The sequence below is a fragment of the Poecilia mexicana genome, unplaced genomic scaffold, assembly GCF_051168715.1.
Source record: "Poecilia mexicana isolate PSO_F unplaced genomic scaffold, ASM5116871v1 scaffold_13, whole genome shotgun sequence".
NCBI classification, from domain to species: domain Eukaryota; kingdom Metazoa; phylum Chordata; class Actinopteri; order Cyprinodontiformes; family Poeciliidae; genus Poecilia; species Poecilia mexicana.
The window spans coordinates 5,786,803-5,803,032 of NW_028263382.1; the positions used below are offsets into that span (position 1 = coordinate 5,786,803).

Genomic DNA, 16,230 nt, shown 5'->3' on the forward strand with positions numbered 1-16,230 from the left:
GCTGATCCGGAGTGAAGTGAAGGCTGCAAACTTTGCTGTTCGGCGTTAGCTGGTAGCGACAGATATTTACAAGCCATCTTCTTAATTCAGGATCGCTTGGAAATTAACGAAAACTTAAAAGCCCATTATATTAGGAAGACAACAATGTTAATAGTATTGTTTTTTTGCATCTGAAATACGACTTAGTCTTTTCTACCAGTCATGGTAACTCAAAGCGGAAAAAAGTGAGCCGCATTAGCTCCTGGAGATGTGACGTCAACGCCTTAGGTGCAAAGAGCCCATGAAGTACGGTAGTTGTTTGTTTTGGCACTTTAGCTATGATAGATTTTCATGAGTTTTAGAGATAAGGGAGTTTTTTCTTTATCCTCATTGGCTGGTAGTTTCACTTCCCTACTAGCTGATTGGCTGGCTGTTAATTCAGTGGGCGGGGTTCAGTTTGAACCACAATCCCGCCGCCTACATCGGTATCAAATTTCCTGCTGCCATCATGGCGACCAGCAGAAGCTTGTTGTGAACAAAACTTTCTGAACCAAGTGAGATTCATTTTGCGCTTTTGCTGGGCATTAAAAGCATTTCCGAGGCCGTTTTATTTATGTTTTTGTTTTCTTTTGAAAGTTTAGCCACTTGCCGGTATGGCTGATAGACCGGAGAGGAGGAGGCAGCCAGCGGGGCGGAAGAGCCGGCAGAGCCAGCCGAGGAAGAGCTCCAGCGCCCGGGTACAGTCTTGAGCTACAACTGTTAGCAGTTAGAACCGTTAGCTGGTGCTCAGAACAGTTTGAGATGTTCTAACTGTTCTGAGAAGCTAGAACCGAATTATCTTTTGAAAAAAAAGAAAGAAAAAGCTTTTGTCAATTGTCCGAGTTTTAAAAAAGTTTGTTAAATAGATTAATCGCAGCAACAAGGGAAAGTTAAGACAACAACACACAAGTAGGCCACCGGTGTTGCGTTAAATTCTGTCTCCCTCACATCCGAAGCCAGGTTCGGGTTCAGGATCCAGTTAAAGGGATGTTTCACTCTTTTCAAGCTGAGAGCAGCTTCGGTGTTTATATTTTCCACTGAAAGCATTTTTTTAAAACAGCTCCCATGTTTTAAACCCCAACAGTTCAAATCATTTCTATGCTTTCAGTTTATAACAACATCTGGGCTTCCTTCACCTTTCCACTTGCATCCACTGAACACAAAAGGTCTTTTAAAGCTTTGGAAATATTAGGTATCAATAGTTTTTTGTAAAATACTGTTGAGAGTTTCCATCCTAATCATGCAAGACAATTATTTATTCTGGAAAATTTAACCTCTTTAAAGCCAATTTAACAATTAAATCTTTTTTTTTCATTTAACTTTAAATTGGGATTATTTAGGCTCACTAATCTTAATCTCCATTTTATTTGCCTAAATTGGTAAATTAGTACATGGAGGTCAGCAATTGTTGCCTATTATAGACCCTAATAGTATCATTACAGTATCATCAGTTTTATAGTTGGTGTAATAAAATAATTAAATTTTTTTTTTACTTTGTGCGCTCAAGTATTTTTCAGGTCTGGAAAGGATGAAGAAAATATTTACAGATTTGATTCTTTATCTGAAGGTTGTTTTTCACCAAGTTGTAAATCCTTTTCAGTTTTTTTAATGTTTTGTATTTAAATCCTGACCCTGAGACGACGACTGTCATCAAATTCTTCTAGATGTTTGTTTTTAAGATCAAAAAGTAGCTAAAATGAGCAGCACCAGCAGGTGATGTGGATTAGCAGTTGTTCACGCCACTGTGAAATACATTTTCTGTGGTTTAGAACCGTTAGCTTAGCATGTCTCTGTAAACAGCGACAGTCTTCAGTCAGAGGCCTTTTTTGGATGGTTGCCGTTATCAGCAGGTTTAGATTCATGTGACGGTTTGTGACTTCAGACGGTGAACGGTTTGATCTTTAGCAGTCTTGTCTGTTTGCTTCAGGTGACTCTGGAAAAGGTTCTGGGGATCAGCCCGGTGGTCAGCAGCTTCCTGACCTCTGACCCTAACTCTGGCCGTATTGCCTATCCTGCAGGGTGAGTGCTGCGTCGGGTTCCACCTCCTCCTCAAACCATCTTCATCAAATCTGACTAAACTGGTGTCAAATGTTGGTGCAGCAAAAAGTTTTGTTTCCACTTTTGTGTTCAGTGGATGCAAGTGGAAAGTTTTGTGCCGCAGTAAAATGTCAAAGATGTTAAATGTTTCCAGAGGTCATTAAAGGTCAACCTCATCTAATTCACTTCAGACAAATTTGGTGCCAATCAATCAACTCGCCTCTGTTTGTGCTGCTTTTGAAAATATTGATCATGACCTCTCTAAACTTTATTAATAAATATCTTTAAGATGATAACGGCACAAACTGAAAGTTTTACTGCACAAACATTTGACACCAATTTAGTTTGATTTGAAGACGGGGGGGTGGGGGGGGGTCCAGCTTCACTCGGTACGGAGACATTCAGCCGCCACGCATTCTGTGACAGATGTGATGATGTTGCTGTTCCTCCTCCAGGTGTGTGGTGGTGCTGTTGAACCCACTGAACAACAAGCAGGATCACATCATCAACGCCTCCAGGAAGCCCTTCACCGCTCTGAGCTTCTCTCCTGACGGGAAGCACCTGGTGACCGGAGAGGTGAGGGACAAACCGCACGCCTCTTGGTGTTTGGGTTGTTTTGGTCTCCTCACGTCGCCCCCTGCTGTTCCAGAGCGGCCACATGCCCTGCGTCCGGGTGTGGGAGGTGGGCGGAGGCCAGGTGGCCGAGGTCCAGGCCCATAAGTACGGCGTGGCCTGTGTGGCGTTCTCCTGCAGCGGCTCCTACGTGGTCTCTGTGGGGTTCCAGCATGACCGGACCATCAGTGTGTGGGACTGGAGGGTGAGGAGACGCACACACACACACACACACACACACACAGGGCTCTGAATCCCTGCTGCTGGGTCCTGGCTGGTTTCACACTTAATGATCCTTTAAAGCCTGTAAAACATCCAGGGTAAAACTGGGAGTTAAATCTGTACGTTTGATTGGACAGATGAATTAAGTCACATTTTGACAAAACTACCGACAACCTGATTGTCTGATCCTGATGACAGGAAGTGAAAGAAACAGGTTCTCTAGGAAAATATCCCTCCAGAACAGACTTATCATAGTTTCTTCAGATATCCAGGAAGTCGGTGCATCTTTAAATTCTTGTATCTATAATTAAAGTCTTAAAATGTCTTTGATAAATTTTTTAAAAAGTGAGTTGCCATTAAATAAGTTTCACATGTTTTTTGCCTCAAGCTGATTGAAGCTGTCAGGAACCAGCTGCTGTTATACCTGTAAACGTCATTTGGAGAAATGATTCTCCAAATGAATCATTTCATTTGGAGAAATGAAATGATTCATTTCATAATGAATCATTTCGGATTTCATAATCCGGCCCGACGTAATCGGGCCGGATTATTTGCAAAATCCGGCCCGAGTGGCAAAACGGGCAGGACTCGAGGGCAGTGCGGCTTTTCACTTTATTTTCTGTTCATATAAATCTTACATTTCATTCATGATGGAGGTAAATATTCCTATATTTGAGTTACGCTAACAGAAGGTTCTGGATTGTTTTCTGCTGCATTATTATGTCATTGTTTATGTCTTCCCATCCCTGCTTGTTGCTAACATTCTGCCTTACCTTGACCTTTGACCCCGAGCAGAAAGGCTCCATCATCGCCACCAACAAGGTGTCCAGCAGAGTCTTCTCCGTCTCCTTCTCCCAGGACAGCAGCTACTTCGTTACCGCGGGAAACCGACATGTAAAGTTCTGGGACCTGGACGGCTCCAAGGACCGGCGGGTCAGCTGACGCCTCCTCAGCCAATCACAGCCCGGCTTCCTGCCGCTCGCCTGGCTCTCACCTGCTCCCTCTGTTCCCAGGTGAACAGCACCGTGCCACTGATTGGCCGGTCTGGGTTGCTAGGTGACCATAAGAACAGCGTGTTCTGCGGAGTGGCGTGTGGGCGGGGCCCAGCGGCGAGCAACACGTACTGCGTCACCGCCGCCGGGGTCCTGTGTCTGTTCAACAGCGGCCGGCAGCTGGAGGCCTGGGTGAACCTGAAGGTCAGAGGTCGTGGCGTTGGCATGTCGGGGGGGTTCCTGGGATAACTCCTCCTCTTCTCCTGCAGACGGCGGCGGCGAGCGGCCTGGCGGTCAGCGAGGACTGGGTGTTCTGCGGCTGCGCAGACGGAGTGATCCGAGTTTTCCGGCCGGCCAACCTGCAGTACGTGGGAACGCTGCCGCGGCCGCACCGCCTGGGCGTGGATCTGACCCGGAGCGTGCCGCACAGGTCGGAGCGCCGCCGCCGCGCCCTCTGACCCCGTGCCGTCACACCCGTTCTGACCTCTGACCTCCTGCTCCCCCAGCAGCCCGCCCCCTGCCGGCTCCGAGGCGGCGCATCCCGACACCCTGGCGCTGACCTTTGACCCCAGAGGGCGGCGGCTCAGCTGCGTGTACACGGACCACAGCGTGTACGTCTGGGACGTGGCGGACGTGAAGAACGCCGTGAGGCTGCACTCGGCTCTGTACCACAGCAGCTGCGTGTGGAACATCCAGGTCAGGAGCATCAATATTCTGATCGATCATCAATCATCAATCGGTAATCATCAATCGGTAATCATCAATCGGTAATCATCAATGATTACCGATTGATGATTACCAATCGGTAATCATCAATCGGTAATCATCAATCGGTAATCATCAATCGGTAATCATCAATGATTACTGATTGATGATTACCAATCGGTAATCATCAATCGGTAATCATCAATCGGTAATCATCAATCGGTAATCATCAATCGGTAATCATCAATGATTACTGATTGATGATTACCAATCGGTAATCATCAATCGGTAATCATCAATCGGTAATCATCAATCGGTAATCATCCTGTTGGTTTATATTCACTCTCATCTAAATCACCGATACGAAGGTCTGATGTCATAACTGCACAGAAAATGTTCAGATTTACCTGAAGAAGCTTTGGAAGCAGAGAAACCTGGACTGGACCAACCGGGTTGATCAAATATCAACGATATGAACTTATTAATAAATCAGGAAAGCAGAAGGACGATGTTTTCTTTTTAATCCAGTTACGGTTTGGAATGTTTTGTTTTCCAGGTTTATCCGGAGCTGCAGGATCCGTCTCAGGCCCGTCTGCCGCCATCGGCCTTCCTCACCTGTTCCTCTGATAACACCATCAGACTGTGGCACTCTGACGCCCCCATCAGGCAGAGGAACCAGTACAGCCAGGTGAGACCGGACCGGTTCAGGCTCAGCTCATCACAGTGGCTTCAGATGATTCCATGAATCAAAATTAATTCAAGCTAAAACACTGAAGGAAAGTCGAAGCTGAGCTGGACGTTTCTTTAGTTATGATACCCTTTTAAAGTCTTTATTTGGTATTTTTTATCTTTGTAAACTTCTTTAAAACATCAATTTGAAACTAAGAAGGCTTATTCTACTCTTTCATTTTAACCTCAACTTTGCAGTTTCGTGCCAGATGAATTTTAAAGAATATCAGTTTAATATAAAAAAAGTCCCAGGACTGTTGCAGCTCTCTGGGCTGCTAGCTGGGCTGCTAGCTGGGCTGCTAGCTAATGTTAGGCCTAAATCCTGGCTTGAGGGCTTGTTCCACTGCGGCGCGGTTCGCTGCAGTTCAGTTCATTTTCAGGAGCGTTTCCAGCGCTAACGGACTCAGCCTGGCAGAGCGGGTTGAACCCAAACGGCTAACGCTAACGCTGCATCATGCTAGTGTGACGTTTCTGTCCTCCAATCAGTGGACGGTGGTGTAGCTCCATTGGACCGATTCTAGGTCCAGCTGTGAAAATAAGTTTGTTCTACAACAATAAGAGAGTGAGCGGTTATTGAGTCACAGCAGTTATCAGAATAAATATTTATCCACCAACGAGCTTCTGTTTGGGTTTGGGTTTTATCCAGAAGACCCTGATGGGTTCTGGCCGGTAGGGAGTCGGCTGTGAACAAGAATTGGTTCTGCCTGACGCTCCGGTTCTGCCGGGTCCGGTCAGTGGACCTGGTGGTTCCTCCTAAGGCTGCAGCAGGTCGTTCTGTTTCCAGGACCTGCTGAAGATTCTGTATGTGGGGGAAGACGTGCAGCGCCTGCAGGCTGCGGGGGCCGAGGCTGATGGGCCGGACGGGAAGGCCGGGATCCGGGTGCTGGGAATCAGTCCGGACGGGAAGCACCTGGCGGCCGGAGACCGCTGTGGGAACCTGAGGTGAGAACCCGCAGCGCAGACCCTCAAGATGCAGAGCCTCATGTTTCTGATCAGAACCGGACGTTAGCCGTTAGCTAACAGAACCGGAGCGGCTTCAGATTCTGAAGGTTCAATCTTTACGTTCTCCTGAGGAGTCGGAGACTTTGTTCTGCAGCTTGGTGTTTATCAGGTTTCCTTCCTGTGGATCCGTTTTTGTAACTGAGTGGTGCCTCCTGTTTCCAGGATCTTTGATCTGGAGAGCCTCACTGAGCTGCTGAAGATTGAGGCTCACGACTCCGAGGTTCTCTGTTTGGAGTTTTCTCCTCTGTCCTCAGGTGAGATTCAAGCTGCTGCTCCACGTTGCCATGGTGATGTCTGAACGCAGAACTGGATCCTGTAGAAAGGCTGACTTCCTGTTTACTTCCTCTTTACTTCCTGCGACTGGTTCAGGAGTGAAGCTGCTGGCCTCAGCCAGCAGAGATCGGCTCATCCACGTCTTCAACCAGGAGAAGAACTACAACCTCCAGCAGACCCTGAACGACCACTCCGCCTCCATCACTGCCGTCAAGTTCACCGGTGAGGGTGGGGCCAGCAAGGCGCCTGCTCCTATTGGCTGCTCCGGTTCAATCCGCTCTAAGCCAACGATGCGTTCAGGGAACATTCAGCTTCTGCTTGTTTTGGGTTCAGGTCAGAGTCCAGAGGTCCAGCTGGTGAGCTGTGGAGCCGACAAGAGCATCTACGTTCAGACGGCTGAGCAGGTTGGACCCTGAACGCACCACAGCTGCATTTTACTGCATCTCACTGCATCTTACTGCATCTCCCTGCATCTTACTGCATCTCCCTGCATTTTACTGCATCTCCCTGCATTTTACTGCATCTTACTGCATCTTCCTGCATCTTACTGCATCTCCCTGCATTTTACTGCATCTCCCTGCATCTTACTGCATCTCCCTGCATTTTACTGCATCTCCCTGCATCTTACTGCATCTCCCTGCATCTTACTGCATCTCACTGCATCTTACTGCATCTCCCTGCATTTTACTGCATCTCCCTGCATTTTACTGCATCTCCCTGCATTTTACTGCGTGTTAGGAAGGCGTTGCTGTCTGAGTAGCAGGAACGCTGAGCTTCATGCTTCCAACCTCCACTTCCTGTTTCCTGCAGCCGGGCGCAGTGTCAGTCTGTTTTACTCAATCAAGTTGAACCAATAGAATAAATTTGATACAAATAGGGTAAAATAAATCAAATGACCAGGATAAGAATAACAATGCAATTCTTGGAAAGAAGCCGTAATGCTGAGAGGAAATAATGTGATAATAATAGAAGCACGCTGCTGAGACGTTGGGCATGTTGTCGTTGCTCCTCCGTCTGATTCTGGTTTTGGTTCTTTCCCAGACGCCGGACGGGTCGCTGTTCTCCCGGCGCCACCATGTGGTGGAGAAAACCACACTGTACGACATGGACCTGGACCCCACCGGTACGCGTGTCTCCGTGGCGTGTCAGGACAGAAACGTCAGGTAAAGACCGACTGGAGTGCTCTGTCTGTTTGACCTTTGACCCTCTGATTCAGTGCTGCCTCCTCAGAGTTTACAGTGTGGAGACGGGGAAGCTGGAGCGCAGCCTGAAGGGCTCGGCGAGCGACGAGGGAGCCCTGCTCAAGGTAACCGGGGTCCGGCCGACCTCGACCTCTGGCCGACCTCTGGCTGACCTCTGGCCGTCTGCAGGTTCACTCAGACCCGTCCGGATCGTTCTTCGCCACCAGCTGCTCTGATAAGAACATCACCATCTTTGAGGCAGAGACTGGAGAGTGCGTCGCCACGCTGTTCGGTCACTCAGGTGAAGGAAGAGGAAGATCAGCAAAGAAATGTTCTGACTGAAGCTTCTAGAACGGGGGGGGGGGCAGCTCCAGGCCTGGAGGGCCTCCTGCAACTTTAAGATGCGTCTCTACTTCAACACACCTGAGTCCAATAGCAGACCTGAGTCGTTAGCAGAACTCTGGAGAACCTGACTGCACTGAGGAGGAGATTCAGCTGTTGGATTCAGGTGTGTTGGACCAGGGAGACATTAAGAGCTGCAGGACTCCGGACCTCCAGGACCAGGATTGCCCACCCCGGTCTAGAAACTAGAGCTGCACCGATCAAAGCTTGTCTATGAACGAGAGGTCTCACTCCAACATAAACTGATGCATTTCTGACTAAAACATGTTATCCATTCAGTAAAGTTACTAGTTGCTACTTTATCCCACAGAATAACTGAACTGGTTTGTTTGCTGGGTTTCCATATTTAAAAAATGAGAATATGGTTAAAAAAAATTCCGTATTTTTTTACATATAGAGACGTTACACCGTGACGGAAAAGTTTCTAGTGATTCAGATGATTATGACCACAATATTACTAACAGGTTTCAGTGTATTCGTAGAAAGTTGAGTGGAAGGAAAAAGTGCCCAAACAGGATAGCTTCTAACTTCATTGCAGACAATGGCGGCTCCTGCTGACCTTTTGACCTCTGTGTGTTGCTCAGAGCTGGTCAGCTGCATGCGGTTCAGCCAGGACTGCAGACATCTGATCTCAGCGTCCGGAGACAGGTAACCTCTGACACGGCAGCCTGTCCGGCTGTGACCTCTGACCCCGCTCTGACCACCATCTGCTGTTCTGCAGCTGCGTGTTTGTGTGGCGCCTGGACCCCCAGATGAGCAGCACCATGAGGAAGAGGCGGGCCCCGGGGCCGAGCGGCCCCCGGCAGCCCAGCATCAGGTGGGTGGCGTTCCCAGAGGCGACAGCAGGGGGCGCCGGCCGCTTCAGCTGCTCTGTCTGTGTTCCAGGAGGGAGACCTTCATCACCGTCCCCGCCCCCCAGCTGCCTCTGGCGGAGGAGGAGGAGGATCAGCGGACCCCTGGGAGACCGGAGCCCCCTGCTGGTGAGTCTGAGCAGATCGACCAGAACCCAGGAGGCGGAATAACTTCATTTATTTATTTCCAACAAGTTTTTAAAATTAACAGAGGGATTAAAAAACTCAAATATCCCCCAGTGGTCAGGAGATAGAAATGGAGACTGGATCAAGAACGCTTTGTCATGTTGACCTGGTGGCGCTGCTGGCAGAGCAGGTTCTGGAGAATCTCTGCTCCCTCTGAGCTTCATCACGGAAACCTCCTAAAATATTTAGTTTTATCACGATGGTGGCTCTCTGCTTTACATCAGGGCTGGAGATTCATAACTGGAAGCATCAGGAAGATTTTGACTAAATGTTTGTTGGTGACTGTAAATCATTTAGATCATTTGGATCGTTTAGATCTGCCTCGAACGGTTCCATATTCATGAACTAAGCTTTGTTTTTCAGAGACGCTGCTGCTGGAGACCAACGGGAAGATGCCCATGTGGTTCCGGAAGCTGGTCGGTTCCCTCTGATCCCGACCGCATCGGACCGGTTCTGGATTCCGGGCTGGTTCTGTGTGGATTCTGTAACGTCGGGTTTTGTCTGCAGGCCGACGCCGAGGCCTCCTCCGTCGACCAATCGGAGGTGGAACCCAGCCAGGTGCGCAGCCGGTGGGCGGAGCCTCTGAACCCGCTGGCCTTCTGCTCCGGCCTGAACGCCAGCGGGAGCCATGAGGAAGAGGAGGAGGAGGAAGAGTTCCACCCTCAGAGCCTAGACAGCCTGCTGGGAGACGAAGAGGAGGAGGAGGTGGGCTGGACACCTGGGTGATGTCATCAGCTGTGTGTGATGTCATCAGCTGTGTGTGATGTCATCAGCTGTGTGTGATGTCATCAGCTGTGTGTGATGTCATCAGCTGTGTGTGATGTCATCAGCTGTGTGTGATGTCATCAGCTGTGTGTGATGTCATCAGCTGTGTGTGATGTCATCAGCTGTGTGTGATGTCATCAGCTGTGGGTGATGTCATCAGCTGTGGGTGATGTCATCAGCTGTGGGTGATGTCATCAGCTGTGGGTGATGTCATCAGCTGTGTGTGTGTGAACTCTGTGTGGCGTTCAGGTGCTGCAGGCATCCAGGGGAAACCAGACCTTCATCCTCCAATCAGATGGCAGCCCCTCCCTGTCCGACAGGTAAGCCCCGCCCCTTTGGCCCCAGCCTGGTGCTCCGGTTCTGTTTGGCTCTGAACCTGGACTTCCTGTTCCAGGGACTTCAAGGTGGAGGCTGGGGCCGATCCCGCGCTGGAGGTCAGAGGTCAGGGGGCGGAGCCTGTGTGGAGGACGCACCCCAGTCCGGACTCGGCCTGCTCCGAAGGGTCGACAGGAAGTCTGGAGCCGCAGCATGACACCGGTAAAGGGCGCCGGCGCCGGTCCATCTGCAGAGTTACAAACCAAAACCTGAAGATCCAAGAGACCTTGAGGTCAGAGGGCCCATGGGGGGGGTGGCCAGTCGGAGGCCCCATGGGGGTGGCCAGTCGGAGGCCCCATGGGGGGGACAGGGCCCTCAGCTGTGTCGCCAGTCGGAGGCCCCATGGGGGGGGTGGCCAGTCGGAGGCCCCATGGGGGGGTGGCCAGTCGGAGGCCCCATGGGGGGGGTGGCCAGTCGGAGGCCCCATGGGGGGGGTGGCCAGTCGGAGGCCCCATGGGGGGGGGGGCCAGTCGGAGGCCCCATGGGGAGCGTGGCCAGTCGGAGGCCCCATGGGGGGGGGGCCAGTCGGAGGCCCCATGGGGGGGACAGGGCCCTCAGCTGTGTCGCCAGTCGGAGGGATTGATTTGAATGATCTTGTGTGAAGCGTAGTGAGCATGTTGTGTGGGCCACAGCTAACCCGCTAAAGGAAACAGAATCTGTCGCCTTCCAAAGGATCCATCATGGCTGCCTGAAACAAAAAATAACCCGAAAGGTTCTGCAGAATTTAACGTTTGGATCTAAAATATAGGAGTTTAACTTGGGATTTCAATATAAAGGCGTCATGTTTAGAAGTAAAGTGCGTTTTGCTGCAGGATGTGTTCTGATCCGAACTGCTCCTCTCCGTCAGACACCGACTCCCTGAGCCAGGGCAGCTCTGTGGGCAGTTTGGGTCCGGAGGACGACGAGGACCGGAACTCTCTGAAGAACCACTTTGAGAGTTTGGCCTCCAGCCTGGCTGAAGGTAAGAACCTCCTGACCCGACCCGATTCCTGCTGCTGCTTCCCGCTCTGAGTGCCGTGCGGTTCTGCAGAACGCTTCGATACGGACCTGACGGCGCTGCGGCCGGCCCAGGAGAAGCCCTTCCTGAACCCGCGCCTCAGCATCTCCACCCGCTTCCTGTCCCGCTTCCAGGACCGACTGCGGTCCATTCCCCGCGGCCCGGCGCGGCCCGAGTGCCGCACTGATACCGACGTGGTTCTGGTGTGCTCCAGGGTCCGACCCGGCCGGATCACAGGCAGGATCTCTGAGGAGAGCAACTCGAACCTGAAGACCGGATCAGAACTCCAGATGAAATCTGAGCCCAGCGGCGCCATCGGGGTTCCGGGTTCGACTCGGGGAGAAAACAGTGATAGAGGTGAGTTCTGATCCGGTCCGGTCTCCGTTTATTACATGGGTTCCTATTTAACTGTCAGTAGACCTGAACATATTTACTAATCATAACCGGTTGAACGCAGATCGTTGTTTTAATGAATCCTCCATTTCCACATTTCGTTCATTCATGTGGTTTAAAGTGATTCAGTCTGAATCCTGGTTATTTTAGCTCCACGTTGTTTTACTGGTTTTGATGCCGTTTCTTTAAACCTCTAACCCCTTCGGCCATTTTGCTGGCTTGAAGGGGTTAGAGTTCAAGCCAATTGGCTAACGACGCAGAAACTTTTTATTCCATAATAAATAAAACCTGTCAACAGCAGATTTATCCATCCAGCCTCCACAGCTTGAAAGTGATTTAGCTAATGCTAACACTACGTCACTGACTGCGTTTGGATCATGTTTTCCCCAAGACAAAAACGATGCTGGACTGTTTACGTAATAATTTAAAACAAATGATTCGGTTCTGTCCTCAAGAAGCTAACAGCTAGCATACATTGCTAACGTTAGCAAAGGTATGATGCTACTGCTAGCAAAACAGCAGCCAGGACATCACAGACACAATAAATGAATGTCTAAAATATAGCTTGTCATTTTAACATCAGCAGCTTTTCGCTTTGCTTTGACTGAACCACTTTTAGCTTCCCTGAACTTGGATTACAAAATTACTGTAAGACATAAAAATGGCGGATTAAAGGAACATGTTAGTAGCAAATGTGATAGTTGAAAAAACGTAGAACAGACTGAAAGATGTGACCCGAACAAAATAAAACCGTATCTGAGCAGCTTCTGGAGAGACGAGATTCAACCTTCCTGCCCCCAAGGACTCAAATATACAGCAGAATGGATTTCAGGGTAACATAACAAAGAACCTGTAAATGTTACTCAGATGGCATTAGGACCTTTAACTCTCTGCTTGTGGTTCATAGTTTCTACAGAGAATTATAAAAACCAAGTGAGGGAAAGTTTTAGGATTTTCTGTTTAAACCTGATGTTGGTCATAAACCAGGCAGCAGGTCGGCTTGTTTGGATTCATGAGCTGAAGGCCAACCTCAGCTCGTCTGACCCAAACGGTCCGGTTCTGAACTCTGAGGGACCAGAGCCTCTTCAGGAACTCTTTTGTTTGGACGCAGGCAGCCGGACCGGCTGGACCGGTTCTGCTTCAGATCAGATGGAGGTTGACGTGCCTCCGCTCAGACCGGTTCTGAACACTCGGATCGTCCCCCCATGGTGCTGATACCGATCAGAACTGGAAGGCGCCGGTCGGGTTTAACGGATCAGTTTGTGGTCCGTCCAGCAGGGGGCCAGGAGCGCCTCCCTGAGGAACTCCAGATACATTCACATGTGCCGTTCGCCAACAGGGAGTGTTTGTGTGACCGCAGTGGGAGGTAGAGCGGTCCTGAGTAGCAGAGCTTCCTGTGGGATTTCCCATGAGCCCTGGCGGCGGGCGGCCCGCAGACGACACACGGTGCTGGTGCTGCGGTGCAAGAAGACGCTGGGAGGTGTGTGAGCGGCTCGCGGCGTGTCTCTCACGGTGCAGCTGAGGCTTCTGGGTGAAGGTTTCCCTCCTGATCAGCAGATGATTTCCAATCAGTCGCATCAGAACCAAATCGGTCTGATAATCATCTGACAGAGCACAACTTGGCCGTTTCCTCTCTGACTCACCTGAGTCAGGTTCACTGCCTCACCTGTTTCTGTTTCCACCAATCAGACGTCACGTCCAGGACGGCCAACAGCGACGCCGCATCTTCAGTAACGGAGGAGTCCCGCCTGGCGTACCTGGACATCTCCAAACCCGCCTGCTGCCCCCTGGAGGAGAACAAGGAGAACCAGCAGGCTCCGCCCGCGCCCCCACTGGCTCCGCCCGCGCCCCCACTGGCTCCGCCCGCGCCCCCACTGGCTCCGCCCGCGCCCCCACTGGCTCCGCCCGCGCCCCCACTGGCTCCGCCCGCGCCCCCACTGGCTCCGCCCGCACCCCCACTGGCTCCGCCCGCGCCCCCACTGGCTCCGCCCCGCTCCCAGCAGGAGCAGAGCAGCAGGTAGGAAGCTCCAGTCACCCAACATGGCAGCAGCCTCCAGATCCTCAGGTCAAGTCACATTTCACTTAGAGAAATTAATTTCTGCCATTTTCTAGAATAAAACTAGAAAACTGCTTCTAAAATTTTTTTTGTGTGCAAATTTTAGAAATTTGGAGCTCAAACATTTGAGATTATTTTTCATATTTAGTTTTAATTTGGGGTTTTTAACTCCTATTTTTTTCCATCTACGGCAGACCTGATTCGCCGTCATGTTAAACTCTGAGTCCATACAGGTCCTTGAAATCCTTGAAAATTATTTAGTTTCAGTTCAGTTTTTTCAAGGACTGAAAAGTGCTTCATATTCAAACTGCACAGTTTTGTAGTAAAGTTCAATGTAACGTTTGATTAAAGGCCTAAATTTGGAGAACATTTACAGTTGAAACCAGATGTTTTCGTTCACCTAACAGTTTTTTCTTGCTGTTGAAGTTGAAGCAGACAAAACTTTTCTCGTTTTAGGTTTTTTATATTTACCAAAATTATTTCAATTTGCTAAATTCTAAAAAATTGCCAAACATATTTTTTATTATTCCTATTCAGATTAAGATCTGCAGATATATTTCAGTTCATCCTGTCCCTGCTGCAGAATGTAGAAAACTCACAAGACATTACTAATAATTGATGAATATTAAACAGGGAATTAAAACTGTTTTTTTGTGTGTGTGTGTTTAATCTTCAAGGAATTTGAAAAGTGCTTGAAATTTCCTGTGTGAAAAGTGTCTGAACCCTGAATTTTAACTTTAAAAACATCGTTTTTAAAGTTAAACATTATTATTTATCAGTTTTGTCCTTTTCAGCCCGCAGATTCTGGCCACGCCCCCTGCAGTGACATCACGGCTTGCAGGAAGTGGGTGTAGCGCCGGCAGCCTCGACGAGACGCCGACCAATCCCAACAGGACACTAATCCAGAGCCCCGCCCCCCTAGCGCCACCTGGGGGATTGAAGGGGGCGGAGCCAGGAAGTCCGACTGATCCAGGTGAGCTTCTGTAGTTCAGTGATGTCAGTGCGGCCATTTTGTTTGGCCAGCGTCTTTTAAAGCTTTTATTGATTTAAACTTTTGAGTTCTGATCAACTGAAGGAGAGTTTGAGTAAAAGCCAGTTTTGTTTGTTTTTTGTCATTTCTAAAGTTTAAGAAAAAATTGAGGAAATAAAATGATTAAAGTTTTAACTTTGAAGCTGACCCTGGTTCGGTCCGATCCGGCTCGCCTGAATTCAGCCCCAGATTTTAGAAAATCTGAAATATTTTTAAACTGAAAAATGTTTTGAAAAAACCTGGATGAAGGCTGAGGTTACTTTATTTTATTTTTTTAGATATTTTTGCTGCACCTGATTCGTCGGTCTTTGCCCCGCCCACTTCCTCCTCCTCTCCCATGTCAGAGAGGCTCCGCCCCCAGGCAGACAGTGGCACCTGTCTGACAGGTGAGTCCTCGGATCGTCTCCATGGAGACGCTCTTCGCTCTGAAACGATAAAATCAGGTTTTTATTTTTGTTTTTCTGCTTCAGATGAAGAGGGGGCGGAGCCGGTCAGCCTGCAGCAGTGTCAGCAGGCCGCCATCGCTCTGCGCCAGGCAACACAGCGAGCCGTCCTCCTGTACCGCCAGGTTGGCATCGTTCTGACGGCGGCCATGTTTAGACCATTTGGATCACTCGTCTGATTTCTCTGATTCTCCGTTGACGTTTTTTCCCAGCAGGTTTGCGGCTCTGAGCGATCAGAAAGCTGCTCTGTCCTGCAGGAAGCTGCCGCCACGGCTCACAGGGAGCTGCAAGCTGTGCTGCCGGCGCCATGCTGCGGCGCCCCCTCTGGTCAGACGCAGGACGAGCAGACGATGTCGCTCCTGGAGAAATACTCTGAGCTTCTGGTTCAGATGACTCAAAACAAACTGAATAAAATCTGAACGGTACGAAGCCGACAAACCCCCGGACTGAAAGCACCTTATTGTTTTACCAGCAGTATTTTATTTTTACTTTTTAAATCACTGTTTTTGAAACTGAAACTGTCTTTTAAATTTGGAATAAACTGTGTTTTAATGAACATATTTCACTGAACTTTATCCTGTTAGAGCACATGTGTCAAACTCGAGGCCCGCGGTCCACATGTGACCCGCCATGTCATTTTATGTGGCCCTCCCACCGTTTTATAGAGCCAAGATTAACTTAAAATAGGTTTTGAGCACGAATTGACTACAAACTACATATCCCATAATGCATTCCGATTGTTACCAGCCAACATTACTGCTTCTCGCCACTAGAGAGCAGCAGAGTCACCTCAAGCTGCTTATTGTTTTCCCCAGCGAATAAAACATCGACAAGCTAACATCAAAACGGCCAAGAAAAGAAAAATCGATTTACAAGTAAGACTGTGAATGAAGATGTGTGAGTTGGTGTCAGGGCGGCAGGTGGCGCTAGACGTTATCTTGACTGACAACATAAAAAAAAT

General features: G+C 49.4%; 1 protein-coding gene across 7 annotated transcripts; it reads left to right on the forward strand.

The window, feature by feature from the left end:
- The first annotated feature begins 435 nt into the window (after window positions 1-435).
- Window positions 436-15,825, forward strand: wdr62 (WD repeat domain 62). 7 transcript variants are annotated; one of them, XM_015006888.2, is made up of 32 exons: window positions 436-533; window positions 616-716; window positions 1,946-2,037; window positions 2,511-2,631; window positions 2,705-2,872; window positions 3,685-3,822; window positions 3,903-4,085; window positions 4,151-4,311; window positions 4,388-4,577; window positions 5,143-5,274; window positions 6,100-6,257; window positions 6,480-6,571; window positions 6,687-6,812; window positions 6,924-6,994; window positions 7,632-7,753; window positions 7,821-7,896; window positions 7,961-8,072; window positions 8,758-8,821; window positions 8,895-8,990; window positions 9,059-9,153; window positions 9,574-9,626; window positions 9,718-9,915; window positions 10,225-10,295; window positions 10,370-10,512; window positions 11,198-11,311; window positions 11,381-11,704; window positions 13,080-13,220; window positions 13,430-13,757; window positions 14,591-14,769; window positions 15,105-15,212; window positions 15,297-15,394; window positions 15,482-15,825. In XM_015006888.2, the coding sequence occupies exons 2-32, from the start codon at window positions 633-635 to the stop codon at window positions 15,686-15,688; spliced, it is 4,245 nt and encodes a 1,414-aa protein (XP_014862374.2). In that variant the 5' UTR covers window positions 436-533; window positions 616-632; the 3' UTR covers window positions 15,689-15,825. The 7 variants fall into 7 exon arrangements, with proteins under 7 accessions (XP_014862374.2, XP_014862376.2, XP_014862378.2 ...); XM_015006890.2 differs by having other exon boundaries at window positions 15,485-15,825; XM_015006892.2 differs by having other exon boundaries at window positions 13,101-13,220.
- Window positions 15,826-16,230: the final 405 nt, after the last annotated feature.

Bases quoted from the DNA above. Each gene is read 5' to 3' on its own strand.
- wdr62 (XM_015006888.2), top strand. From the start codon at position 633: ATGGCTGATAGACCGGAGAGGAGGAGGCAGCCAGCGGGGCGGAAGAGC. The intron at 717-1,945 runs GTACAGTCTTGA...TGTTTGCTTCAG, and splicing joins GGAAGAGCTCCAGCGCCCGG to GTGACTCTGGAAAAGGTTCT. The intron at 6,572-6,686 runs GTGAGATTCAAG...CGACTGGTTCAG, and splicing joins GTTTTCTCCTCTGTCCTCAG to GAGTGAAGCTGCTGGCCTCA.